The sequence below is a fragment of the Lynx canadensis genome, chromosome B1, assembly GCF_007474595.2.
Source record: "Lynx canadensis isolate LIC74 chromosome B1, mLynCan4.pri.v2, whole genome shotgun sequence".
In the NCBI taxonomy this organism is placed as follows: Eukaryota; Metazoa; Chordata; class Mammalia; order Carnivora; family Felidae; genus Lynx; species Lynx canadensis.
Genome location: NC_044306.2, coordinates 150257679 through 150285653, shown reverse-complemented (window position 1 = coordinate 150285653; position 27975 = coordinate 150257679). Strand labels below are relative to the sequence as shown.

At 36.6% G+C, this 27975-nt stretch overlaps 1 protein-coding gene across 1 annotated transcript; it reads right to left on the bottom strand.

Moving 5' to 3' along the window:
- Positions 1-206: 206 nt before the first annotated feature.
- TMPRSS11B (transmembrane serine protease 11B) lies at positions 207-27975 on the bottom strand. The gene is given in 13 exon segments (XM_030314496.1): positions 207-368; positions 1205-1347; positions 1795-2054; positions 3167-3341; positions 3869-3907; positions 4616-4776; positions 7079-7146; positions 7243-7361; positions 10617-10646; positions 10649-10731; positions 13594-13658; positions 27411-27553; positions 27918-27975. Coding segments are annotated over 13 exon segments (1506 nt in total).

The window sequence follows — 27975 nt, the reverse complement described above, 5'->3', positions numbered from 1 at the left end:
TTTTCTTTGCTTAGGCCTTTCTGGACTAAACATTAGATTTGTTGTTTTGTAAGTTGCTTAAAATTAAAGTTCATAAATACTCCCTCAGGACCACAGTTCTTTCAAAACAGCCACTGTACACACTAATTTAAAATGCATGTTAGCTAAGGTTGGGAGTAACCTTAGGTGAAAATGACTTCAGATAGTTGCTACAAGATGCTTTTCTCTTAGATACCAGTCTTGGAGGCGATCCAGTTGCGGTAGGCAGTCACTCGCATGTAGACACCTGGCTTATTGATTTTACCACATTCTTCTCCCCAGCTCACTATTCCAACAAGGTACCAAATATTTCGAGAATTAGGATGAACTAGTGGTCCTCCAGAATCACCCTAAATAAGACAAATAATATTTATCATTATGAGAATTAACTTCCAGATACTTTACTTACACTAAGTGATCAGCCCAGATAAAGTTTGTGACTCATCCTTCATACAGACCATAGGAAAATGTATGGTGTAAATCCCTGCATCACCCTTAACCTCACTTTTGGCCAGATTATATTCTCTGGGACTCTTTGGTGTTGACCTGAACCTTGCAGGCATGAACTGATAAGTTATCTAGTTCTATGAGAAACTAGTTAGCTAGTTCTAAGAGAAAGCTTTTGGGAAGCAAATATTATAGATGTACTTGGAAAACAGGGCTTTATGTCTGAGAAAAGTAGCCAGAACCCTAGCCATGAGGAGGCTAAGAAGGAAAGAGAAATAGGCTGGAAGTAGATTAAAATTTTCTGAGACTGATCTTTTATTGAAATGTGATTAAGATTATGGACTGTGATCCTAGACTACTTTGGTTTATATGCCAGCTCTCCCAGTTACTACCTGTGTGATCTTGTGCCAATCACTTTACCTTCCTCTGCCTCGGTTTTCTCATCTATAAAATGATAATGATAGTACCCACATCACAATGTTGTATGAGGATTAAATGAATTATTTGTAAAAAACTGCAATCAGTGCTGGGCTCAGAGTAAGTCCAACTTAAGTGTTTGTTAAACACTTATAAACATATATTGCATGTAGTGGAGAATTACTTTAGCTGGAAGAGTTTAACAGGATTGTCAAAATGCAAATTAACTGAAGCATAGAAATTGTCTTTGTATTGATGACTTTCATAAAATAATAGCAGTTATTTGTAACTGATGGTCAATGTGACTAGTGTCCAGACTTACCTGGCAGGCATCGATATTTCCTTCCAAGTACCCAGCGCATAGCATTGTGTCTAATACCATACCATAATATCCTTCCTGAGCATTACAGGTATTTGTGTCAATAATCTTCACAGATGCTTTCTGAAGTACCTCTGGGTATTTACCTAAAGGAAGTATACAAATTAGTAAAAGAGCTGTTCTAAAACAGAGCAGGATGGAAAACTTGCTTTGTCCTCTGTGCATAAAACCTGTATTTGACTCTTGCCTACTCATTTCCCTCACCCGAACCAATGAAAAGGACATCTTCAAAGAATCATTTGAAATCTTTTAAATACTGCCTTTCTATGTCCTTATCTCTCTTCTTATATCTTTGAACCAGAACTTTCTCAGTTAGTTTCTCCAGGTTAGGGAATTTCTACAATCAATTGGTCTCCACAGAACATTCCACACCAAGGCAATTTGCAAAGCCATAAGTCCATACGCATCATTTCCTGAGATATTGCCTGGGAGAAGTAGGCATCCTGAAGTAAATGATGCCTTTGACTCTGTGCCTAGCCCACCATTTTTCGTGCTTTTGTACTGACACACTGTTAAATTTTCACTGGACTTACCATTATATGAAAGTGCTCCCCATCCTGTAACAACAACTCCTTCACCTGGTGGAAAAACCTGTGTGGCTTCAGGAAGACAAACTCGATGTACATCATTCTTGAATAAGACTTTTTCGGTGAGCTGTATAATTGCAATATCATCATGATGTTCACCCGGGATGTAGTCTTCATGAACTATAATTTGTTGAATATGATGTTGCATATAGGGGGGATTTACTCTGGTGCCAAAGCTGACAGTATAGTTTTTTGGATTGTTTGTCCTGAAAGAGCAAAAATTATATATTTTGTATTTATTTCAAAATAGTAGAAACATGGCCTTCATCTACTGTACTTTTTAATGACATTAATATTCCCTTGTGCCATAGCTCATTAGCAGTGATACAATCTGATTTTCTTCATAAATTAAAAAACTGTTTGAGTCCCTCCCTATACCATATACTGTGTAAAGCAGTGGGGATATAGAAATAAAAATTAATAGCCATACCTTCCAGAAACTTAAATATAATGAAGGATGGGCATAAACACAGACAGTTCTAATTGCTTAAGTGATTTGTGTATAATTAGTGGGACAAGAAAACAGGTGGACTTAAATCTGCATGCTCTAGGGAACAGATATTTCTTTTTTTTATATGAAAATTATTGTCAAATTGGTTTCCATACAACACCCAGTGCTCATCCCAACAGGTGCCCTCCTCAATGCCCATCACCCATTTTCCCCTCCCTCCCACCCCCCCATCAACCCTTGTTTATTCTCAGTTTTTAAGAGTCTCTTACGGTTTGGCTCCCTCCCTATCTTTTTTTCCCCTTCCCCTCCCCCATGGTCTACTGTTAAGTTTCTCAGGATCCACATAAGAGTGAAAACATATGGTATCTCTCTTTCTCTGTATGACTTATTTCACTTAGCATAACACTCTCCAGTTCCATCCGTGTTGCCACAAAAGGCCATATGTCATTCTTTCTCATTGCCAAGTAGTATTCAGATATTTCTTAAGGAAAGTAGCATTTTGGGTGAGACCATAGAGCTGGGTCAGAGTTGCCTAAAAAATGAGAAGGGGATGGTATGTGCAGAAGGCGAGGAAGCTATGAAACAGGATGATGTGTTTTAGCAACTACGAGTAGTTAAGGATGTCTGCAGTATAAAGTGATGAAAGATAAGAATCATGTGAGAAAAAAATGCCGTATCAAGAATGAATGACTCTTCCCATTCTTACAGGTAACGCAGGAAAATCTTAGATTGGCTTCCCATATAATTTGTTTTCCAAACCAGGACACTTGAGAAGAGAGCTATTGATAATTAACTGAGATAACAAGTGTGAACTGGCCCAGTTCCAGTCTTTGGTCTCCCTATCCTTGAGCAACATGATGAACTTACTTTTGAAAGCAGTGAGCTGCAGTCACCAGGTGTCTTTCACTGATCAAAGATGCCCCGCAGTAGTGTCGGCCATTCTTTTTGAGAGTTGCTTGCCAAGGCCATTCTCCCTTCTGAGCATTGGAACCTCCTTTGATTCTATCATACGTAGCTGACATCCTTGCTCGTGTCCCACAGCCTGTCAGAGTCAGTTTTGTTCCATTGAGAGTAGGAAGACACTTGTTTGATTATAAAGCAGAAACTGAGCTGAGTTATTCTTGTATGGTTCTATCTGACAATATCTTGCACTGAAGAGAACAGGATGTAATCTGCAAAGGAATCACTAGCAACCCCTAGATCACCTCCATACCCAGCACAGTATCTCCAAGATACCTCAGCACCTGGAGAATATGAGAGCTCTGGGAGGCAGATAAAGTCACAGTTAAGTCCATGGGCTCTGCAACCAGACTCCCTGGTTTGAATTCTGACCACACCATTCACAAGCTGGTTGAATTTAGGCAAATTATTTCACTTCTTTGTGCTTCAGTTTCCCCAACTCTAACATGGAATGATAATAAATAATATCTATCTTTAGGATTGTTGTGAGGATTAAATGAGTTGTATGTAAGGTACCTAGTTAGAATTGTAACTAGCCAACAGTAACAAATCTTGACTGTTATGTCTTAGATCATCTCACACATTTAATTAAGAAGTATCTGAACTTACGGTTGTTGATAATCTTTTCAGCATCAACCTTACTGATTTCTGAAATAGAACAAAAAGCTCATGGTAAATATAATACCTAGCATAAGCCATTGACCTTGGAGCCAATGGAGTAAGATGCTAGCTAGGTTCAGCAGAGAGGAGGTCAGAAATAATTTTGAATCTCAGGAGAAAATGTTAGTAGAAAGGAGAGAATATTGGTTTATTTGAATTGTTCTTTTACTCTATGCAAATGTATGATATGGAAATACCACCTCCATAGCTCCAAATGAGAGACTTCATTTTTATTTAATTGGAATATAATCTTTATCACCTAAGGTGGAAAACGGTCAGTATCTTTTCTTAGAAGATCAAAAAGACCCACAAGTGAAACTGATTCCTGTCAGTAGACAAAAATAACTTAAAAACTGACCTGTCTTATAATGGCAGATTGTTTGATATTTTTGAAGTTTATAGGAGATCATGAAAAATATATACAAGACACACTGTTACTTTTAAGGACTGTTCAAAGTCTTACTATTTGCTTTATAATCAGAAGCAGCTTTTCTCCCAGAAGTGCTTTAAAGTGTGGTATTATTATGATTTGATTATAATGTTTTTAGTAACGAAGAATACAAATTATTGCTCTGAAATAAAATAATGGCCTATTCATTTAAAAAATTCAGGATCAGCTTTGTTCCTGGTACTTGTGATATATGTTAGAAATAAAAAGATGAAATAACACTGCTCCTATTTAATTCATAAGCTTACCCTTAAGCCTAAGAGAATTAGGATCTGTAGTCAGAGAGCCTGCGTGGTTTCTCAGCATCTGACGTAAGACACTTTCAATTCTTCTTCTGGTGTTTTCCTTCATTGATCTGGGAGCCTTGAATATCAGCCATATATGTGCAGTTAGACTGTTGTTATGAGGACTGGAAGCAAGATAAGTATGTTTCAACAAGATAAGCATATTTCTTATGTTGCTAAGAAAATAGCATTTCCTTCCTCATTCCCTGATCTTTCATATTTTTATATCTTCTGTCTTTTTATGGGTTTGTGCAGTACCTTCACTTTTGGTTAATCACAGGATCATCCATCTGCCTACATTTACCTGGTGACAGTATGCAAGCAGCTACAGCATTCATCTTAGAGGACAAGTAGTTCTACAAATCTGAAAAGTAGGAAAGGCCTGCGGCACAGGGTGGAAATATCATGTGAGAACTGGGCCTGCTTATTCATGTATTCATCAATCATTTATTGGGCAACTGCTATAGACAAGTGACTGGAATGGGTGCTAGTCGGTGATGCAAGCGTGACTAAGACATGGCTCCTACCCTCCAAGAATTTCCAGATTTCTAGGAAATTAGACATCTATACAAATGACTACAATAAATGAGGCAGAAGGGATAATATTTATTTTGTCTTATCTGCAAATAGAGGAAGGATAAGTTATTTTTTATTTAAAGAATTAGAGAAATTTTCATGAAAGAGGTGGCATACACACTGGCTTTAAAGTGTTTTATCACTACTTCAACATCAAGCAGACAATTTCATCAGGTAGAGAAGAAGAGTAACACTCCAGAATAACTGGATAGCGATAATTAATTTGCATTTACTGGGGATCTGCTGTGTTCTAGGTACGTATTTTCACATTTATTGTCACACTTAGACTTCACAACAAGCCTGCAGCATGGGTATCATTGTCTTCATTTTGTAGACAAGGAAAAACAGAAGCTCTGACAGGTTACCTAATAGGCTCAAGATTATACAGCTACTAAACTCAAATCAGATTCAGTACAACTGACTCTATAACCCAGAGTCTTTACACTGTTTTGTCTCCCTGTGCCAAGTCACAGAGACAGCAGTGTCTAAGATTGGGCTCAGATGGAGGAGGACTTTTAATGTGAGCCAAGAGATAGAAGTAAAGAGAAGTTGTTGAATAAAACTGTGCTTGAGGAAGATGAACCTGACCATCGCATTCAGGGAAGATTTGTTTGGAATTCAGATAGGGGTAAGCAACCCAAGAAGGTGACGGGTGGACATGTAGGAATTGTCAAACAGCTTTGAGGATAGTGTCCAAAGTGGCATTTTTATGCTTTGGCTCTCCCTGACAGATGATTAACCTTTTGGCATATAAATCAATAATCAGTGCTAGGAAGCACTCAGCTCATGCAGGTTTGATTATCATAGAAAGGGGTGTCAAAATGAAAACGTCTGTCCTGTAGCCTCTCCATCGCTTCCTTTGGAAGAGATTGCAGTGGTTGCAGACTTCTCTGAAAGATACCTGGGCCCTTCAATTTTAGCTCCCATCTCTTTCCAATACTAAAATCATCTCTCAAGGTTAATTGTAGTGGAGATCTTGATGTGTTCTGCAATTCCAGGAGTCCCATGAATTCCAGGAGCAGGCATAGCTGGTGACACTGATGAAGGTAAAAGCAGTAATTGCCTTCACTGGAAATGTGTTTATTTACATATCTTTCCATACACATTACCTTCTTTGACCCTAAGTGCATTTACATGAGAGAGGCAGCGAAGGTGCTATGACAGTATTTCACAGAGAGGTAAATAGAGTCAAAGTGATTTAATGACTCTGGGATTACTAAGTGGTAAAGACTGGGATCAAGTTGCCTAACTTCTGTTCTAGGCCTCCCTCTGCTATTCCGTGCTACTCTAAACCCACATACGGTAGCTATTTTACTTCTTGTTATGGTGACTACAAGGACTTCCTTGACATCAAAGCCTGATGTAGATATGCTCTTTTCTACCCTGTAAGAACTCTAGGGTAGTTCCACAAGGTGTCTGGCTGATTTGCAAGTAGAAGAAAATGAGTCATTAAATAGATTTACATAAGACCAAAAAACGAAAAAGAAAGACATGAGAAAACAGGGTCTGTATTTACACAACTACTAAATAAAAATTTTAGACTATCAAACATTGGTCTAAGGGATCACCTACTATTTGCTAGACATAAAAACTTAAGAAGCTTGAGTGATGAGGCAACTATAATTTAATGCATTATATGAATAACACATTCTCAATAGATCTAGTGGATAAAACTAGATAGCCCCATCTTTGCTTTGGTTTTATATTGAACAATTAGTCTGGCATTTAACTTACGATAATACTGTATTAGTAACTTATTGGCGAATGACTGTGACATTTCACAGAGGTGCCTGAAATATGTATGTATGAATGAGTTGATCTCTTTTCTAACTGCTATTATTAGTTACTTACACCAGTGTGATGACTTGAGAATTGATATATTGTCTGTAAATGCTAGAACTTTGAAATGCATCAACCATCTGTTAAAGAGAACAGAATCAAACGTCATATTCCAATAATATATTTATATTTCAGAGAACTAACAATGAAATAAATATAGGAAAATACCAGTTTACCTTAGTCTCAAGAATTTTGCTAAGATAGTTATTTTCTGGTGATGTCTCTCTTTGATAATTTCTGTTGTATGGGATATCCAGCACTTCAAAGCTACCTTGATAATAGTAAGTCGTGTTTTCTGTGAGATAAAAACATCATCCAAGAATTATTTAGGTGAAATGGATTTCAAATGCAGATACAGATTACATAGTAATATCAACTAGTAAATATTGTGCTCATATTAGACATTGATAAGCCTGTGAATCTTTCTGGCACAGCCGTTAGATACCTGGGCATTGTGAAAAGTGTTTACGGACCAATAATGCAGCATATATAGATATAGACAAAAGTCAGCAAGAAGAGTAATAACTTGATTGAGACAGATAGAACTATATACTGTAAGTGAGATTTCTGTCATATAATTAGTAACTATGAGTAAAAATAGTTACCATTTATTAAGTATGTACCATGAGAAGATACTTTATAAAAGAACATATGAAGTATATCCCTTTTTTTTCTGGAAAAATGTGGTGTTGAGATATTCAGTAACTTGACTAATTCATATGATACTAAAAGCCAAGAATCAACAAAAAATTCGATTTGAGTACAAAGACTACACCTAATCCATTTTATTTCCTTCTAAATTCTCATAGATACTAGATACCTATTAGAGGTAAGACATTGATATATCTTACCTCTAATATGTGATAGATACTAAGCACTTAGAAATATTCTAGATGCTATATAACAACACCTAGCATATAGTAAGCACTGAATAAATATTATACGATTGTGCAATATGAGCATTGCTTTTGAAGACTATGTGATGGAAGTGACAGGCTCAATATGGTTGAAATCATTACACAAGGTACTAATAGGATATAATTAAAACATTAATCATCTAATTGCAGGTTCTATACAAATGCAGAGAAGGAAAGCACCATAATTAAATGAATATGACTTTCTATTATAAGTGGTGAAAATATTTTACAGTGAAAAGTGTGAAAAAAAAAGAAGTCAGAAACGTCTAAACAAAATGCTGAAAAGGGTTGTTTATGATATAATTTGTGAACCAACATTGCTAATTATAGTTAGTTTGTCTGGGGATCATGGATCTTGTACTATAGAGACCGAACTTTGCAATGGTAGCTTATTAGATTTTGACATAAGTAGTAAACATAGATCTTTAAACTATTCAACTTTCTTTTTTATAATTCAGTGTTCACAGTGTATCTTTCAGTTCTTTATTTAGATTCCTAAATATTTCTACCTACTATGATAATTAGGCTGCCATGAATATTCCTCAATGTAGACTAATAATTGACAAGATACAAACTTTTATTACAACTGCATGGAGCACTTTTCCAAGAGCCAGTGGATAACTAAACATTTAATGTCTAAGACATTAAGACTAGAAACCATACCCTAAACAAGGAATTGAGTATTAATTTAATTCCACACAGCATTCAGCCACAGAGATGGCTCACTATGCTGAGGTCACTGTGAAATCAGTCACTGAGATCTGTTGGTACCTGGTGAAATGAAAACACCCTTAGGGATGAGATATCCATAAGGCACATCTGCACCTTATGATTAATATTCCCATTTCTATAAGTGGTTCAAAGCCATATGAATTGAGATGGATAAGGGACAGAAAGAAATTGTTTTATGACTTTTCATGACTTGATTACTTAGAACTTATTTCTATAAGAAAACTTACAACTTACATGTAACACACACATACAAACACACACACATTTTGGTTTTGGTTTTGTGCAGTGTTTCTGAAGTGCGATAAATATTTTAAGCATAAATTATGAGAACACTTCTATTTAAATCTGACAGAGTCAGGGGCGCCTGGGTGGCGCAGTCGGTTAAGCGTCCGACTTCAGCCATGTCACGATCTCGCGGTCCGGGAGTTCGAGCCCCGCGTCAGGCTCTGGGCTGATGGCTCAGAGCCTGGAGCCTGTTTCCGATTCTGTGTCTCCCTCTCTCTCTGCCCCTCCCCCGTTCATGCTCTGTCTCTCTCTGTCCCCAAAAATAAATAAACGTTGGGAAAAAAAAAAAATTAAAAAAAAAAAAATCTGACAGAGTTAAGGCATTTCTTTTATGTTCTCCTTCCTCTAACTTATAAAAACACCCAAGACAAGAGTAAAGGGCTCATTTCCAAGGAAACAAAAGAAAGACACAACTCCAGGCTAAAAACTATGAAGCAAATATTCCCCCAAATGTGAAATATAAACTAGGCTGAAAAATGATACATATCAGAGATACATCTCCTCACAAGCTGAGTTCATTGAGGATTTTTCTAAATTCTCAATGACTCTATTATTAGTGTAATGCGACTTCAGGGCCTGGAAAAAGACAAGGAATATTTCCAAAGGTCCTATTTGACCCTGCAGAATGACAGCAGTGAAAATAATGCGAATCCATACTAACGTGCCATTTTATTATATGTGCTCTAATCTCCTGGTTAAGGCAACCTTCTGGAGGTGAGTTGGGATGAACAAAGGAGAGACGTCAGGATCACTATATTATAGTTCAGAGAGTCTGTATATTAAGGAGCGTTCCTCAAGGCTACCCCACTTCTTGTGTTAAAAACTGAAGACAAGTGTTCCATGGAGTTAAAATAACAGACTGCATAAGAGAATGTTTGAGATGATGAATCAAAATATAGCTGCAAACTCTCTATGTCCCACCCCTAGAATCACTTCCCATAGTATTCTTTAGAAAACATCTAGTAATTATAATTGCAAATGAAGTATTATAAAGGTTGAGAATATAAAAAGAATAACATTGCTAACAACTACTGGGAAGTTGGGAGAAAAATGAGCAGTGTAAGCATATGCTGATTTCTTGTCTTTCTTGTCTTAGTACTTTAATTATAAGGTAACACATATTAATACCAACTTGGTAGATTACGTTTCCTGCCTATCAATGGTCTATCTGTGCATTCATGTCTCTGTATCATAGATATTCTTTTACTTGTGTATATACAAAAGATGTCTGCAATAGGGAGCTTGGCACATGCTTCTTTCTGGGATCTTGGGTCACTGATGGCCATTTTAAAGGAAGATAGAGGGGTGCCTGGATGGCTCAGTTGGTTAAGTGTCTGACTCTTGATTTGGCTTGGTCATGATCTCATGGCTCGTGAGATAGAGCCCGGCTTGGGGCTCTGTGCTGACAGCCCAGAGCCTGCTTGGGATTCTGTCTCTCCCTCTCTCTCTCTACCCTTCCCCTGCTTAGGCTCTCTCTCTCAAAATAAATAAAATAAACTTTTAAAAAATAAAGGAAGACAGATAATTTATTATTTGCAATTATCTCTTTGTCTTTGGTAGAAATGGAAATAAGTTTACAACAAACTGAAATAAATAAAAATGTGTTCTTTACCAACCTACTGCCAGAAAATGAACCAGGAGACCATGGTTATTCCCAGGATTGCCAACACTCCGAACACAATCAGTGCAATCATCCATAGTGGCAAAGATGGACGGGAAGCTGTGACTGGTCTGCAAGTAAAGGATATGAATATAAAAATGTATATCAAAAAAAAAAAGTCACAGACACTCCAAATCTTTACTCTTGCTCACCCTTATTAGCTCATTTAGGCATAGGGGTAGCAAAAGATATATGAAGAAAGGACAGGAAAGGTAAGGTAAGGAAAGGGAAGGGAAAAAAGTAAGAAAGAAAGAAAGAAAGAAAGAAAGAAAGAAGAAAGAAAGAAAGAAAGAAGAAAACGAGGAAAGGGAGGAAGAGAAAGAAGGAAGAAATTTACAATTAAACCTCTTTGGATCTGTGCTATGAAATTATTTTTCAGGAATACGATAATGTCAAGTTATCTATACTTAGCATCTAGTTGTCTCCCATGACCAATGGGGTAGTGACAGAGTTAGTATCAACTAGTGAAGACCTTGCCAGGTTGGGGAGGAAGAAGAGAGGAAAATAGAAATGTCTTATAAGTTCTTTATGCCAAAGCTTATCATAATTTTGAATTATGATCAAATTCTATTTTATTATGTCCTTGTTATATCCAGAGAACACATGCAAATATGAAGTGCTATATTGGGTGAGAGCAGTGTCCATCTTTCTTGCTAGCTTACTAGCCAGGAATTCAATTTTCTTGCTGCAAACTGTCATGGATTGACCAAAGATAAAGCTGGACAGTATAATGTCTAATTTTAATTTTTTTTTCAACGTTATTTATTTTGGGGACAGAGAGAGACAGAGCATGAACGGGCGAGGGGCAGAGAGAGAGGGAGACACAGAATCGGAAGCAGGCTCCAGGCTCTGAGCCATCAGCCCAGAGCCTGACACGGGGCTCGAACTCCCGGACCGCGAGATCGTGACCTGGCTGAAGTCGGACGCTTAACCGACTGCGCCACCCAGGCGCCCCTATAATGTCTAATTTTAAATGTCAATTTTAGCTAGGCTATGGTGCCAGGTTGTCTGGCCAAACATGAGGCTACATGTTGCCATGAAAGTATTCTGTGGCTGTAATAAACATTTATAATCAGTTGACTGTAAGGAGATTAACTTCTGCAAGTGGGTGGGCCTCGTTCAATCAGGTGAAGGCCATAAGAGCTAAAACTGAGGTTTTCATCAGAAGAAAAAAACAGTCTGCCTTGGAAGTATGACATAGAAATCCTGCCTGAGTTTCCAGCCTTGCTAACTTTACAACTGTGTGAAGCTACTTTAGATACATGGATATATCTTATGTTTGTGTATCTATATATTTGTATAGATCTCTTATCTATCATCTATTGATAGAGAAAGGAGAGAAAGAGAGAGAGGAGGAGGAGGAAATAGAGACAGAAAGAGATATCCTCTTGTTTCTGTTTCTCTGGAAAATCCTGATAAGGAGGCAACAACAAGGACTTTGTTGCCACACAAAGGTTTTGAGATTTTGTCTTAAATATTGGGGCTCCTCCAAGTATGGTTGGAGGATGGCCTTTATCAAAATCACCTGAAAGTGGTTGTTACATATGCAGATTATGGTATCCTACCCCAGATCTAATTAACTCAAATTCCCAAAAGAGTCTGAGAATCTTCAGTTTAACACTGTTAGTGATACAGATTCTTACTAAACTGTATGCTATCTTCATGGCAAAACTGGAAAACTTTAATATAGCTGGACATATTGTTAGAGTTTTCAGATTAGAAGCAGCATTGGAGAGGAGTATGTATGATGTATTAGGTCTCAGATAAAAATAAATTGGGTTGATACTTCCAGGAGAACAAGTTTGTTGTTGTTGTTGTTGTTTTAAATACATCCTCTACGGAGTTTTTTCACTCTCTTTAAAATGACTTCATACTTCTCCTTTTACCTCAAACCTCCAGCACCATTTGCCCCATTCTCAAGCTTAGCTGGTAACCTTACTTCCTAGTCCACTAAGAAAATGAAAAGCATCAGAAGAGAATCTTTACAACTCCATCATCACATTTGTGAACTTCTCTTCATTTGTATCCCACATCCTTCTTTTTCCTCGTGTTTCCACATATAAATTGTGCCCCTGACTTAAGACAAGCCCTCCACCATCTCATCTCATTCCCAACCTGTTCTAATCTATGTTTCAGCCATTTCAAACTACTCAGAGTTTCCACAGACAACCAGACTTTTCCACACCTCCATGGCCTTGCACGCTCTGGTCCTTCTGCCTAAAATGTCTGCCTCAAGCCTACCCAGTGAGCCCCCACTCAAACTTTATCCTCAACTCTGTCATCTCCTCTTTCTTGAGGCCTTCCATGGCTCACCCTAATATGGATCTACACTGAGAGTATTTTTTATTTTTACATGGCAGTCCTTTTCACCTCTGGTCGAGGTCTTGTTATCATCTGGCCCATGTCATTATTTGTTATTCATGATGTATTGTTTATACCCAGGCCATATGTGGTGTCTAGCACATTATTGATAATATTTGTTGAAATAGTATATAAATGAAGCCAAGGGATATCAAGGACATGAGACTCTGAAGGATAAATAGATCAGAGGGTTACAAATTATGGAAGGCCTTCAGTGCTAATCAGAAGAGATTTTGATTTTATCTGGTGGAAATGACTAACATGAGGACATGCAGTGCTTAGGAAGATGAATCTTCAGTCTGGATACTGTAGTTTAAAGGAGGGAGAAAAATGAAAGGGGAGGACCAATGAGCAAAGAGGCTAATATAATCAATGGGAATGGAATGATAGCATTCTGGATTGTGGTAGTAAGAAAAGAAACAAAGTGATGAATTTGAGAACATTTACAGTGGAATCTTTGTCAGAATTTGGTAATTAGTTAGCTATGTTTGTAAAGAATAGGTAAAAAGAGAGTCAGATGAAGCCTAAGAGATATGTATCTGGAATTTAAGAGACATTTAAATTTCTAGTACACAAATGGAGATGTCACACCAGTAGTTAACTGAGGAACCATAGTTGGGGTTAATTTAGGACTCATCTGAAAACAGGGAACAAACAAAGCTGTGAAACTGAATTAGTAAATTACAGCTTGTTATATAAAACATAGTACAGAATCAACACTTCTCTTTCCAAGGCAAACATTTGTTTCCATTCTGACTACAACTAATTTATCTCCATGTTTGTGGCTTTCCTTAATTTCACAGTCTCATTGTTTGAAATCACTCAAAAGACTTTAAATTGTCAGCATATGTTTCTTAACTGTCCAATTCAAAATCTTGTCCACCTTTCAGAGATGGGTAAGTACTTACCTCATCTCCTAGGCATTTGGCTCCACCAAGACTACTTGCTCACTGCTTGATTCCTCTAATCTTTGCTCCACACCCTTTCCTTACTTTTCTGTCTCCCATAAAGTCTCACGAATTACTTTTCTTAGGAGTGTCTTAACTGGGGATATACTGGTACATTTCTTGTTTTGTCTAGTTTTGTTTTAGATCTTTACCTCTGGACACGACTTCATATATATTTGGGCAATTTTTTCTCTTTTATCTTTGCAATCTGTTTTAGAACTGGTATTTTTATAAGAACATAATAAATCTATTAAAATGTGATCAAATAAGCTATGTTAGAATTCATCCAGACGCTATGGCTTGAAAGTGGAGGACTGAATCACTTCCTAATTCCAGTTGCCCTTCATTGAAAATGCTGTAGAATTTCATATTTATGTTGCCTATCCCCTTTTTCCATTTTGATTATTGCTTGTCACGAGCTCAGATGCTTCTCGCAGTTGTAGCTACCTTTAACTGATAACCTAAAGATCTTACAAACCATGATGCAGATTAAATATCCGCTTAAAAATGAAATACTTCCCACACAGAAAAACCACTCAGCTATTTAGCCAATATTTCTGGTACTGCATACTATAAATTCTTCTGAAAAATCACATAAGGGGAATTACTGAATAGAGGATACATAAGAGGATACAGAATATCAATTATATCTTGCCATTAAAAAATACAAAAATAACAAACTCTTGGCCATGAATTCTCAATGCTACCTTGGCAAGGATCTAAAACATCACTTTCTTTCTGAGACCTTTTCCGTTCTGTCCTAGAGAACTACCCTAAGAAAACAATTGAAATTGATATAATATGGCATTGAAGTTTTTATTTCCATGTCTAGTGTTTCTTTCTTCCTCTTGGCTAGTCATTATTTAGGCACCCAAATGCAACCACAAAATTGACTAAAATCTCCTCAAAAGCACCTGCAGAAACAACCATGTTTCCAAATCCCTTTAAGTTCTTCTGGGCAGATTAATGCCTCAGCCTGAAACTAACCACTAAATTAAGGTTTGAAACTTTTCTAAGTAACTAGGAGTGCTTGTAAACAATGCATTAATAATCCTTTGAATCTTTCAGGTGAAGACTTCACAAAAGTGTTAAGGTGTACAAAAAGAAGAAGGGACACTATAAACACAAACCAAACCTAACCAAAACCAAAAAAAAAAAAAAAAAAATCCACATCTATCCAGCATAAAAGTTATGTTTTTTAATAATTATGCTGTTTACTTTCCACTTATTAAATGTGTATGATCACGCTTTCCTATACTGATAAATCAGAGATGTGGCTAAAAGAAAACATCAGGGTTATGAATAATATGATATTTTTAATAAAGAAATTGCACAAAGTAAATTATTTACTTTAGTTCAAAAAATGTTCTTAGTATATTCTGTCTCTGTGAGTATGCTCTTTCTAATCACATTTTTACATGAATACTGATACTGTAAATTGTGTGTGTTTGTGTGTGCGTATGTGTACTTAAAGGGCTAAAAATTTGACTCAAGATGCAAATTTTAAGAGAAATATTGTGTGAGGACTGCATTTATATTTTACACTTATCTGAACATTAAATATTTATAATTAGTTCCACTTCATTTGCTATTTGCATATATTTTGATGAAAACGTCTTGTAAGCTAAAAGTGTATTTTCAAAATGGCATTGATGATCACTGTTCACTTAACATAATACTATCTAGTTATATACTTTGAAAATAAATAGCACATGTCTATGCATAATGATTCTATTCTAGTTCATGACATTTTACAGATAAAAATACATGGTTTATATGCAATTCTACAGAGTGTACCTATAAAGAATGGTACTGTGAGTATCAAGGCAATATTTATGAAAGCAGTTTAGAAAACACAAGATATTAAACAATCAGAGGAGTCATAATCATCATTAATACAATTAATATTTGGTTTATAAGTGAAATTTTTCTCTCTGCTTCCTCCCTCTATAACAGTCACACCGTCATTTTTCATTCATAGGATGTTAAGCTACCTGTCACCCTTCTGAAGCATTCTCCAAAACATGACATAAAACTACAGATTCCAGACACAAATGCACGTATGCGACAGGAGTGTCGCCATGCAGAAAATCCAAAATGCTGTAGAAAAATATTACAAACCCCCTCTAAAGTGAGTTATTTTTACTGCAACCCTTGGGTGGGAGTCATTGGCGAAACAGTTAATTCTAATTATGTCAGAATTCTGGGCAAGCAAATCTCTACTTACCTGTACATAATGTGCTGATATAATGGCTGTTGGTGTTAATGAAGATAAAGGAAACTTCTGCACTTCCTTTGTCCTGGTCGGTGGTTCTCAGTAACTGTGCTAACCACAATGATACTTGGGGTTTTAAAGGGTTGGGTGCAATAGCAGAAAGCAATTAAAAGAAACTCGTTTAGCAAGTGTTGATGACAGCTATGGATCTGTGGTTTAAAGGAAGACGTGAAAATTATCTTTGAGTTGGATACTTAGAAAAAGATAGACATAACTTGGATTGGTCGCTGAGAGATCCACCCAGGACATACTACCACAGTTTGATGAATCAGTGTTCTGACTCAAACCCCATCCATTCCTTTCATGAAAACTCCTCCTCAGTGAAACCAGCTGTATCCACCAGAGCAGTCTCTGACAAATGACAAATATACATTATTTTGTTGTGTTTTTTTTTTTGATATGAAAATTCTACTACAACATTACTATTTGAAACATGCTTAATCTAAAAATTCTCTCTGGAACTGTGTACATACTTTTGTAGAAATGGATTTGCAGGTGGAGATAGGTTTTGGTGTAAGAAATATCAGTCCTATTTGGTAATTGTTTATAGGAAATAGAACTAATCTAGTCAAGAGTTGTTTTAACTAAAGGAATATGGATTAGGCTTTTGGGTGACACCAACTTCTTATGAAAACAAAAAAATCAGGAGGTCATTAAGATATTTTGGATATAAATATAGACTGTTGGCACTGTCTTTCATATATTTCACCATTTATTCACTTCATTCATTCATTTAATAAATACTTGTTGAAAACTTCCTGAGGTTTACATATCGTTCCTAGTAGTGGAAATACAACAAGGAATATGATAAAGCCCCCTGTCTTCATGGAGCTTACACTTAATGAGAAAAAAACAGATAAACACTCAAAATAGTAAATGCATAATTTAATATATTTATATATGTTATAAAGAAAATGAAGCAGGGCAATTGGATAGAGAGTGCTGTGTGTGTTGGGAGGGTGGAGGGTAACAGCTATCTTAGGGTGGGCAGGAAAGGCATCTCTGAAGAGGAGGCTTTTGAACAGAGACCTGAATGATGATATTAACATGAATCATCTTCCTAAAACACATATTCATGACACTTATCTATTTAAAATCTTCAAAACTTTCAAACTGCTTTCAGGATAAAATATAAATTTCTCTGGTTAATATTCAAGGCTCTCTAGAACACATTTCTTTTTATTTATGTTGTTCCAAAGTAGTTTGGTGAAACAAAGGACATGACCTCTATCCCAATGCCAGGTCTATTGGTAACTAGCTATTGGTATAAATCTTTTCGAGCTTCAGCTTTCTTATAGGTAAAAATGCAGTCTAACAATATCATACCTGTAAGTTTGTTATATCAGCTGAGACCAAGTGCTTGGCACAATATCCAGGACATTGTATTACCTTAATAATGACTTTGCCCAAAACTTGACTTGACTTTAGCCATTTCTGACAGTTCCATTCCTTGAATGGCAGTGTTTTCCTACATCCATGCATTTATTCATGCTGTTTAATACTCTCAGGATTGTCATTTCGACCCATTCAATGTTTATTCATGCTTCATGGTCCAGCCTAATTGCCACTTCCTTCATGAAGCTTTTCCTGTAAAGTATTATTCTCTTTGATCTCTTTTTTCTGGCTTCTAATATTTACTGTCATTAGTGCTCATTTTAGATTTAAGCATCTATGTTGTATTGATTTCTACTTAAATATGTCCTGTGGGATGGTCCTATGACCCCAGTGAAAGTGTAACCTGCTTGAACTTAAAGGCAAAGACTATATCTTGTATTTCTATTTTTAATAATGATCATCAGAGTGCTTGTATCCAGTATATGTTCAGTAAATAAACTATGTGTTTAAAATACTGATTAACAACCAAAATATACGGAGATCTCCTAAAAGCTAATAAGATATTTAAAAACCAGCATTAGTGTATATAGGGTTTTAAAAGATATTCACAGAAGAAATGTGTATGGACAGTATAAAAATGCTTAATATCATCCATTAATATTATGTAAATATACATCAGCACAATATACAGCACTACCCAGATCAAACATTTTATTTTAAGATTTGGTAAGCATGTGGGGAAATGGCCCCCATATGTTGACGGTAGGAGAATCAAAGCAGCAAACCTTAGAGGGAGAACCTGTTTAATTTTATACCTTTATCCCCTATAACCAGGCAGTTTCACTTTTAGGTATCCACCTAGATTTCGATCCTGGCATAGGTAACCAAACAGGATTATATGAAAATATTATTAAAAAGTTTGCAATAGCAAAAAAAAAAAAGGAAACTAATTATTAATGGAAGAAAACGGTTAAATAACTATGACATATCGAGACACCTCAGTGGCTCAGTCGGTTAAGCCTCTGCTTCTTGATTTCAGCTCAGGTCATGATCCCAGGGCCATGGGATTGAGCTCCAACTCGGGCTCCGTGCTGAGCATGGAGCTTGCTTAAGATTCCTCTCTCTCTCTCTCATCCTCTCTCTCATCTCTCTCTCTCTCTCTCTCCTCTCTCCATCCCCCTCTCCTCTTCCTCTCCCTCTGCCCCTCCCCACTGTCTGTCTGTCTCTCTGTCTGTCTCTCCTCTCTCAAAAAAAAAATTAAACAAACATACAATGGTGTATCAATATTCTGGAATGTTATTAGGTGTTAAAAGGAAAGAGGTTATAGTAAAATATAGTGGGTTGGATGTGCTCATCCTCATTCTAAGATCCTTTTTCTGCTGCAGAGATTGGAAAGCTAAACATGACATCTCCAGACTCCTTTGCATTAGGATTCTGGCTACAATTTGGGTTTGGCCAGCTAGATCCACTCACCATGAACTTGAAAGGGAGAAGCATGTCAGATGCCTTCTAAGGCAGAATGAGGTCACTTGTGGATTTATGCTGGTAAAAGCTCATGGATAGATGATGTGTTCTGGTAGCAGCATTTCACTGTCTGTTCTTCAGCTTGTCTGGGGGCCAAGAAATAGTTTAGAGACAAAAGACCAACCAGCTTGTAAGTATCAGGAGGCTGCAGTGATAATATCATCAGTGCTGGTGCTTTCTTTTTTCTCTTTTCTTGTTCGTTTCGTTTTTTCTTTTCTTTTCTCTTTTCCCTGCCTCCCTCCCTGTTGTTCTTTCTTCCTTTCTTTTCCTTTTTTCTTTATTTCTTTTTTCTTTCTTTCTTTCTTTCTTTCTTTCTTTCTTTCTTTCTTTCTTTCTTTCAGTATTACTTAATAAGTTTAATGAGTTAGTTGGTGTAAGGAAAATATCCACGTATCCACTGTCACGGTTAAGAAATGGAATTTTGGGGGCACTTGGGTGGCTCAGTTGGTTAAGCACCAAATCTCTATTTTGGCTCAGGTCATGAGCCCCAAGTTGGGCTCTGCACCAAGTGTGGAGTCTGCTTGGGATTCTCTCTCTCTCTCTCCCCCTCTGCCCCTCTTCCCCATTCGCTCTCACTCTCTCTCTCTCTCTCAAAATAATTTTTTTTTAAAAGGAACTTTGTCTGCCACCTCAACCGCTCCCCAGTACCCTATCACAGCCTTAGCCTCCCACCCTCCCCCAAAAGTAACCTCTATCCTGTTTTTCTTTTGAAGTATAATTAACATACAGGGTTATATTAGTTTCAGGTGTACAAAAATAGTGACTCAACAATTCTATCCATTACTCAGTGCTCATCAAGATAAGTGTGCTCTTGGGGCATCTGAGTGGCTCAGTTGGTTAAGAATTCAACTCTTGATTTTGGCTCAAGTCATGATCTCATGATTCCTAAGATTGAGCCCCAGATCAGGCTCTGTGCTGACATTATGGAACCTGCTTAGGATTCTCTCTCTTCCCCTCTCTAACCCTTCTGCGCATTCTCATGTGTGCTCTCTCTCTCTCTCTCTCTCAAAATAAATAATTAAACTTAAAAAAAAATAAGTGTGCTATTGATCTCATTTATCTGATTCACCCCTCACCCCACCATTTCCCCTCTGGCAGCCACTAGGTTGTTCTCTGTATTTAAGAATCTTTTGGGGGGACACCCAGGTGGTTCAGCTGGTTAAGCTTTGGACTCTTGATTTCAGCACAGATCATATCTCACAGTTTGTGGGATCAAGCTATCAGTGCAGAGACTGCTTGGGATTCTCTCTCTCCCTCTCTCTTCCCTTCCTCCCTAAATTAAATAAATAAACTTTTTTTTAGAAGTATTTTTTTGTTGGTCTCTTTTTTGTTCATTTGTTTTGTTCCTTACATTTTACATATGAGTGAAAGTATATAGTATATGTCTTTCTCTGATGTATTTTGCTTAGCATAATACCCTCTAGCTCCATCCATGCTGTTTTAAATGGCAACATTTAAATGGCACATTCTTTTTTGTGGTTGAGTAATATTCCAATGTATCTTCTCCATCACATCTTCTTTATCCATTCATCTATGGGTAGACACTGGGTTGCTTCCATATCTTGTCTATTATAAATAATGCTGCAATAAATACAAGGGTTTATGTATCTTTTGAATTATTGTTTTTGTATTCTTTGGGTAAATGCCCAGTAGTAGAATTACTGGGTCATATGGTAATTCTATTTTTAATTTTTTGAGGAACTTTCATGTGATACCACAATGGCTGCACCAATTTGCATTCCCACCAGCAGTGCATGAGTGTTCATTTCTTTCCACATTCTCATCAACATTTGTTATTTCTTACGTTTTTCATTCTAGCCATTCTGACAGTTGTAAGGTAATATCTCATTATGGTTTTTATTTACATTTCCCTAATGATTAGTATGTCTGTTGACCATCTGTATGTCTTCTTTGGAAAAATGTATGTTCAGGTCTTCTGCCCATTTTTAAATTGGGTCATTTTATTTTGGTGTTGAGTTGTATAAGCCCTTTATATATTTTGTATATTAAACCCTTGTCAGATATATCATTTGCAAATATCTTCTCCCATTGAAGAAGTTGCCTTTCAGTTCTGTTGATGGTTTCTTTTGCTGTGCAGAAGACCCTGAATAGCCAAAGCAGTCTTGAGAAAAAAGAATGGGGCTGGAGTTACCACAATCCCATATTTCAAGATATGCTACAAAGCTGTGGCAATCAAGACAGTGTGGTACTGATACAGAAGTAGACACATAGATCAATAGGACAGAATAAAGAGCCCAGAAATAAACCCATGATTATATGATCAATTAATCTACAACAAAGGAGGCAAGAATATACAATGGGGAAAACAAGTGGTTTTCTCTTCAACAAGTGGTGCTGGGAAAACTGGAAAGCTACATGCAAAAGATTGAAACTAGACCACTTTCTTACACCATACACAAAATAAATTCAAAATAGATTATAGACCTAATATACGACAGGAAACCATAAAACTCCTAGAAGAAAATGTTGCAGTAATTTCTTTGACCTCAGTCATAGAGACATCTTTCTAGATATGTCTCCTCAGGCAAGGGACACAAAAGCAACATTAAACTGAGACCACACCAAAATAAAATGCTTTTGCACAGTGAAGGGTACTATTAACAAAACAAAGTGTTGCCGATGCTTTCTGTTCTTTGGATCTTAACTATTAAAGTCAGAAATGCCAGTTTCTATCCCTTCCCCTGGCATCAGTTTTCCATTATTCTATGAATTACCCTTGAGGCTTAGCCTAGAGCCTTCATCCCCAGCTGTTATGACAATTTTGACAACATGGTTTTCTGCTTCAAACTCCTTTCTGTTTAACAAGCCTTTCCTGCTCTGAACTATGACTGATACAATTGTAGATCAATATAGAAAGACTTCAAGAAAAAGTATTGAGTGAAAATATGAAATGAAGAGGCGCACCTGGGTGGCTCATTGGTTAAATGTCCGACACTTGATTTCAGCTAAGGTCATGATCTCACAGTTTGTGGGTTCAAACATGTCTCCATGCAGACAGTGTGGAGCCCGTTTGGGATTCTCTCTTCCTCCCTTCTCTCTGCCACTTGCATGCATGTGCTCTCTCTTTCTCTCCCAAACTAAATAAATAAACTTAAAAAAAAGAAAATACAGAATGATAATTCAATATCATTAATACTTCAAAGGAAGAGTAAATAATACTTCACATTTAAATGGATGCTAATATGTGTACTTAAATCGATGTATTAATTTATGAAATATTATTTTTTTTCAAAATGCTTATTGAAATGAAATAAAACTTTGTCCTTAATATGATCTGAGTAGAGGAAAAAAGTGAAATTGGCAATAAAAGACAAGCTCCCAGGGAGTCAGGTCAAGTTAATACTGACTAAAAATAAATCGTATCTGTTGGCTTTGTAGGACTTTCCAGGGTGAGATGATGGCTTGATGACAATAAGCACAAAATCCATGAGAGCACAAAGGATAAAAATCTCCCAAAGGTGTCAGATAATTTTTAAAGGATGGAAGGGGTTTACCAGAAAAAAAAATCAGGGAAAGACATTCTAGACAAGGAGTACATCATTTGGAAAGGCCTGGGATAGCACATTTCAGAAATCTCCAGTAACAGGAGATTGGAGAACAGGTTAAATGCAAGGGCCCAATGGGTGATAAAACAGAAATATATGTAACAGCCAGATCCCAACAGTACATTTTGGCATCATTCCTTTGGACACAATGACTACCTCCATTGAACCAGCCACAGGTCCAGGAACACAGAGATGAAAAAGAGCCCTTGAGAAGCTCATAGTCTAGTAGGATATTCAGATGCATAAATAAAAGTTTTGCATCTTGTGGAAAGCATGAGGACCAGATGTACGCCTGGGGCAATCTGGAGCACCAGCCGGGGGATGTCAAGAAAAGCTTCCAGGTAAAGTAACACCTGAACTGTGTCTTGAATGAAGAATAGGAAGAGTGAGTCAAGGCTTTTATGGATTCACAAGTCATAATACAGAGTTTAGGTTTTATTCTCTGAGGGTGTTGAGGTTAGGGTGGAGTAGGATGTTAATTAAGGAGGAGAAAGAGATGCTCCTAGACTAATTCTCCCTATTACTAAAACTTTGTCCTTCCTCTGATTGTGGCTTTGTTTGATTCCTCCTAATTCTCTTTTATCAGTGAGCTAGAAGGAAAATGTGAGGACAATCTCCCATTACCCTGGCTAGTAATTCCTCCCTTGCTGAATCACTTTTTCAGAGATAAATGTGACTTAAAGAGTATAAACATAGGCTTTTAAAACCAGAGATGGTTATTTAATTGGATTCTCACATAATACGTACTCCTATATTTAGTGTAAATAAAATTTTTTTACTCAGCCATGTCAACTGTGACAAATTTTAAGTGAAGATAATTAAATTTTTTGAAGAAACAACATAAGAAAATAAGATAGGATTATTTTATTTCCATAATTAAATGTAATAATTGTAGAGGATACAACATATTGTAATAAAAATGTCTTTTCTGGAATCCTTTAATCACTACAAACTGCAAATCTGAAATGTCCTTGACAAATCATTATGACATGTTTCAAAGATAGCTTCTTCTAGAACTTCCTTTTGCATTAAAATTATGAAAAATGAAAACCAGTATCAAGCCTCATTCACCTCAGTGATGAGCACTTAAGGCACTCAATAAAACATCTGGCACAATGACCAAAAACCCAGTTTGTAATGTCAAGATACAGAAATTGTGCTCCAGTTGCATTATCTGGTGGTTTTTTTTAAAGCATAAATGAAGAATAGGTGCATTCAGTGATGCCTGGTAAGTATTTAAACCAGGTGTCAGGGTTAGGGGTTTGGAACTAATTTGTGACATTGGTCAATTTCTATGGTGTAAATACTGACAACATGGACAATTTAGAACTACGCACATTGTATCACTGAACATGAATTTGGGAAGGGATGAACAATAACACTCTATTATATTTATTTTTAACATACAGATACCATAGATGTAAATAACCTCAAGACCCAAAGTACTAGTAAAATGTAGTAACATAATTAGGACATGATGAGTTTTGGGTATTTAGTACTCTTAGTTTTCAACTGCAGTGTGTTTCACAACTGGCTAACATAATTCCTGAAATTTTAACATTAAACTCATACATTGGTACAAGCTAGTTTCAGCACACCACTGCTGCACTTTTAAATATTAAACTTCAAAAAGATTTCACAAGTTTACATAGTTGAAGAAAGCATAAGATTCCACAGGGAACACTTACATAAAGTTTGCATAAGACTTACATTCCATAGGGAATACTTACATTAAAAAAAAGCAAAGGATACAGCACATTGAGAGAATACAGGCAAGCATTGGAAGACCAAAAGATATACAGATGTAAACTCCCACTGTCCTTATTCACACATACATATATATTTTGTCTCCAGATCGAACCACCAAACTCTGTTAACACCAAGATCCAGAGGATCTTGGATTGGGAAACAAACTGGCTCAGAGTCTGCAAGGACAGTTTCTGATTTTAAACCTCATGTAAATCTCACACAAATCCTTTGGCCTTATTTTAGCCAAGAGTCAAAACCACGTATCCAGGCATTTCCAAAGATAAGGATAGACCTTTCCTAATCCAATTGTAAGTTCTACATGAAACCCTATAAGGAAAATTACAAAGGATAGCATTTCAAATAATTCCTACCCAGGATGACTCCAGGACCTTTTCCCTTTTTTAGATGTAGAAGACTCAGGAAATATGAAGAATTCTGTTTTGAAATGCTAATATAAGTTGTCTATTAGACCTTCAAGTAGAAATTTTAGGCACGCAACTGAAGATCCAAGGGGAAGTCAGAACTAAAGTTAATACATTTAGAAATTGTCAGCAAGCAGTTAGTATTGAAAATACTGGACTGGATATGATGATGTAGGGTATGAGTGTAAGTGGAGAAGAGGAGAGATCTGAGGATTGAGTCCTGGGGCACACCAATGTTCAGAGCTGGGGAAAAGCTAGTAGAAGTTCTGGCAGTACAAACTGAGAAAGAATAGCTGATGACATAGAAAGATTGCAAAAAAGTACTTTTTTTTTTTTTTTCCTGGAATCCAAGTAAAGAGATATTTCATAAATCAGACAGAGAAGGACAAGTACCATAATATTTCACTTATATGTGGAACCTAAAAAACAAAACAAATCAAAACAGACTCACAAATACAGAGAACAAACTGGTGGTTGCCAGAGGGGAGGGGCGGAGCAGGGAAGGGGTAGAGTTAATATGTGTCACCTGCCTGAGAAGAGAGGGGAGAGAAAACACCAGCTTGTCACACCTGGCTATGGTTTGGTTTGACATCATGTCATTTGAATCCTACTTTATAATAAAGAAAGAATGAGAGAGTAACATCACAAACAATTGAAAGAAGGAGTATTTTTTTCTAGATTGTTTTGGCTGCTTTTGAAAACTTTAGCTGCTTTTACCTATTTTAGGAAATTACAAAAAGTATTTGCAGAGACTACAAAATCAGCCCCCATACATTTATTTGCACATACACTATAAAGAGACTCATTATAATAAATGCCACACAGTCACTTGCCCTTGAGGACCTCACATTATTTTTGCTACAAGTGAAGACAAACACACGACAAAAAGAGGACATGAGGAGAATGTTATATAAGTAATTGCAACCTAAAAATCATTTAAAACTTCCAACTAATTTTGCACCTAAATTCTACCACATGAGGGTCACAACTTATAGGAGAGGCTGAAGAGTGACTTTAAGCAAGCAAACTGTCCTCTCTAGTCTTCAGTTTTCTTATCTATAAATTGAGAAACTTTTTCTAGCTCACACATCCCTTCTCCACTCCAAGATTATATGATTATGCAAGGTACGCAAACGATTTCATACATAAATAAGAAATGTGTGTTATTTATCTGACATATTCCAGTTTAACATATTCCATAATTTACAGAATTAAAAACAATTTATTTGGTAGATCCATCATATATAACAAAATATGTATTTTTCAAAATTCTGATAAATAGGTGTGCCTGGGTGGCTCAGTAGGTTAAATGGCTGACTTCAGCTCAGGTCATGATCTCATGGTACATGAGTTGAAGCCCCATATTGGACTCTGCCGTCAGCACAAAACCCTCTTCAGATCATCTGTCACTCTCTCTCTCTGCCCCTCCCCTGCTCATGCGTGGGCGCTCTCTCTCAAAAATACATAAACATTTAAAAAATTCTGAAAAATTAATTAAGGCAAATTCTAAATATAATGGTAAGATAAATCTGAACTAGGCTATTAATAAAATATTTTGGCCCTCATTTCTTTTTTTCCCCTATATTCATTAAATACATAAATATATGAATGGATAGCATTTTAGATATAAAATATTAAAGAACTTTAGGTATTTGAATGTAAGAAAATGATTTATATCAACAATCAAAAGTGAAAAGGATTTGAAGCAATGGATAAGAATACCCTACGGCTAGCTGTCTTTATGGTCCGTTCCAAAGTTACTTTTCTTTCAGAGCCCAGTCTTGGATGTAATCCAATCATGATAAGCAGTGACTGGAGTATAAACACCTGGCTTATTCTTTTTAGCGTATCCATCACCCCAGCTTACTATTCCAACAAGGTGCCAGACTTTTCTAGAGTCAGGGTAAGCTAGCAGTCCACCAGGATCATTCTAGAAGAAGATAGGAAGACATGTTTCTTGTCCTGTCAAAGAATTTCCTTTTACTGCTTCTCTGGACTTATCAGAAGTCCCTGGGTACTGAAAAGAGTCCACTTTCTTTTGAGCTTAGAACTGTGGAACTTAGGTTTATTCAAAACCAAGGGTAACTACAAATCACAATATACTGCCTACAGCTGCCATATGTTGGATTGACCAGAATTGAACTTTATAATGAGTTCAGCCTTGACTATGAAGAAAAAGTGACTTGACTGCTTCATCATGAATGAAGCCTGAGAAATGGGTGACGTGTATACATGCTAAACCTCCGGCCACATTTCTGGATAAGGGAAGAGACAGCAGCGCATTGTGCAAATGGCCCAGAAAATAGGGCCAAATTTTTTTATCACCATGTAAGTATTATCCTTTGTATGGATTCCTAGACTGCCATGAAGGCAGAGATTTTGTTCAGCAATACATCCCCAGCACGTAGGCTGGTGTCTGATATAAGTGGGATTAATAAATATCTGTTATGTGGATCAAATAAGCTACTCTATGGAAATCATTAATACACACAAAAGAAATTTGTACTGATAAACACTTCAATTCAATTAGTACTTTGGGACAAAATGATTTGATAATATGTCTAGACATACCTGACAGGCATCAGCTTTTCCTGATTTAAACACAGCACATAGCATTTTGTTGGTAACCAGACCAGATAATGAATGTGGATGATTGCAAACTTTGTTGTTGATAACCTTCCCAAAGGCTTCTTGAAGTATCGCTGGAAGAGGACCTAAAGGCAACAAATTCTGTGTATCATGGGGATCTTAACCTTGGTTGTAGAGACAAAGAATATCTATAGAATATTTTTTTTCTTTTTTTGGTTAGTAAGAACCAGGCCAGTCCGAGGGTAGATTTCTCCCTTTCTGGTGTTTATTGTAACTGGATACCTCACACATAATTCCAATTTTTCCACTTCTTATTCCCAGAGGCATTTTAGGAATTGAAGACAATGCCAAGTTTTTGGTCCCAACACTTGTTTGTTTGATATATTTAGTGACTGATTAATTGCATGAGAGAGTGGTTGATTGGCTAACTGACTGACTGCTTAAATAATTATTCCCATGAAGCTATTACCCTTTTACAGAAAAACTTACCATTCATAAAGTGTTCCCGTCCGGTAACTACAACACTGGCATTTTCCGGAAGCTTCAT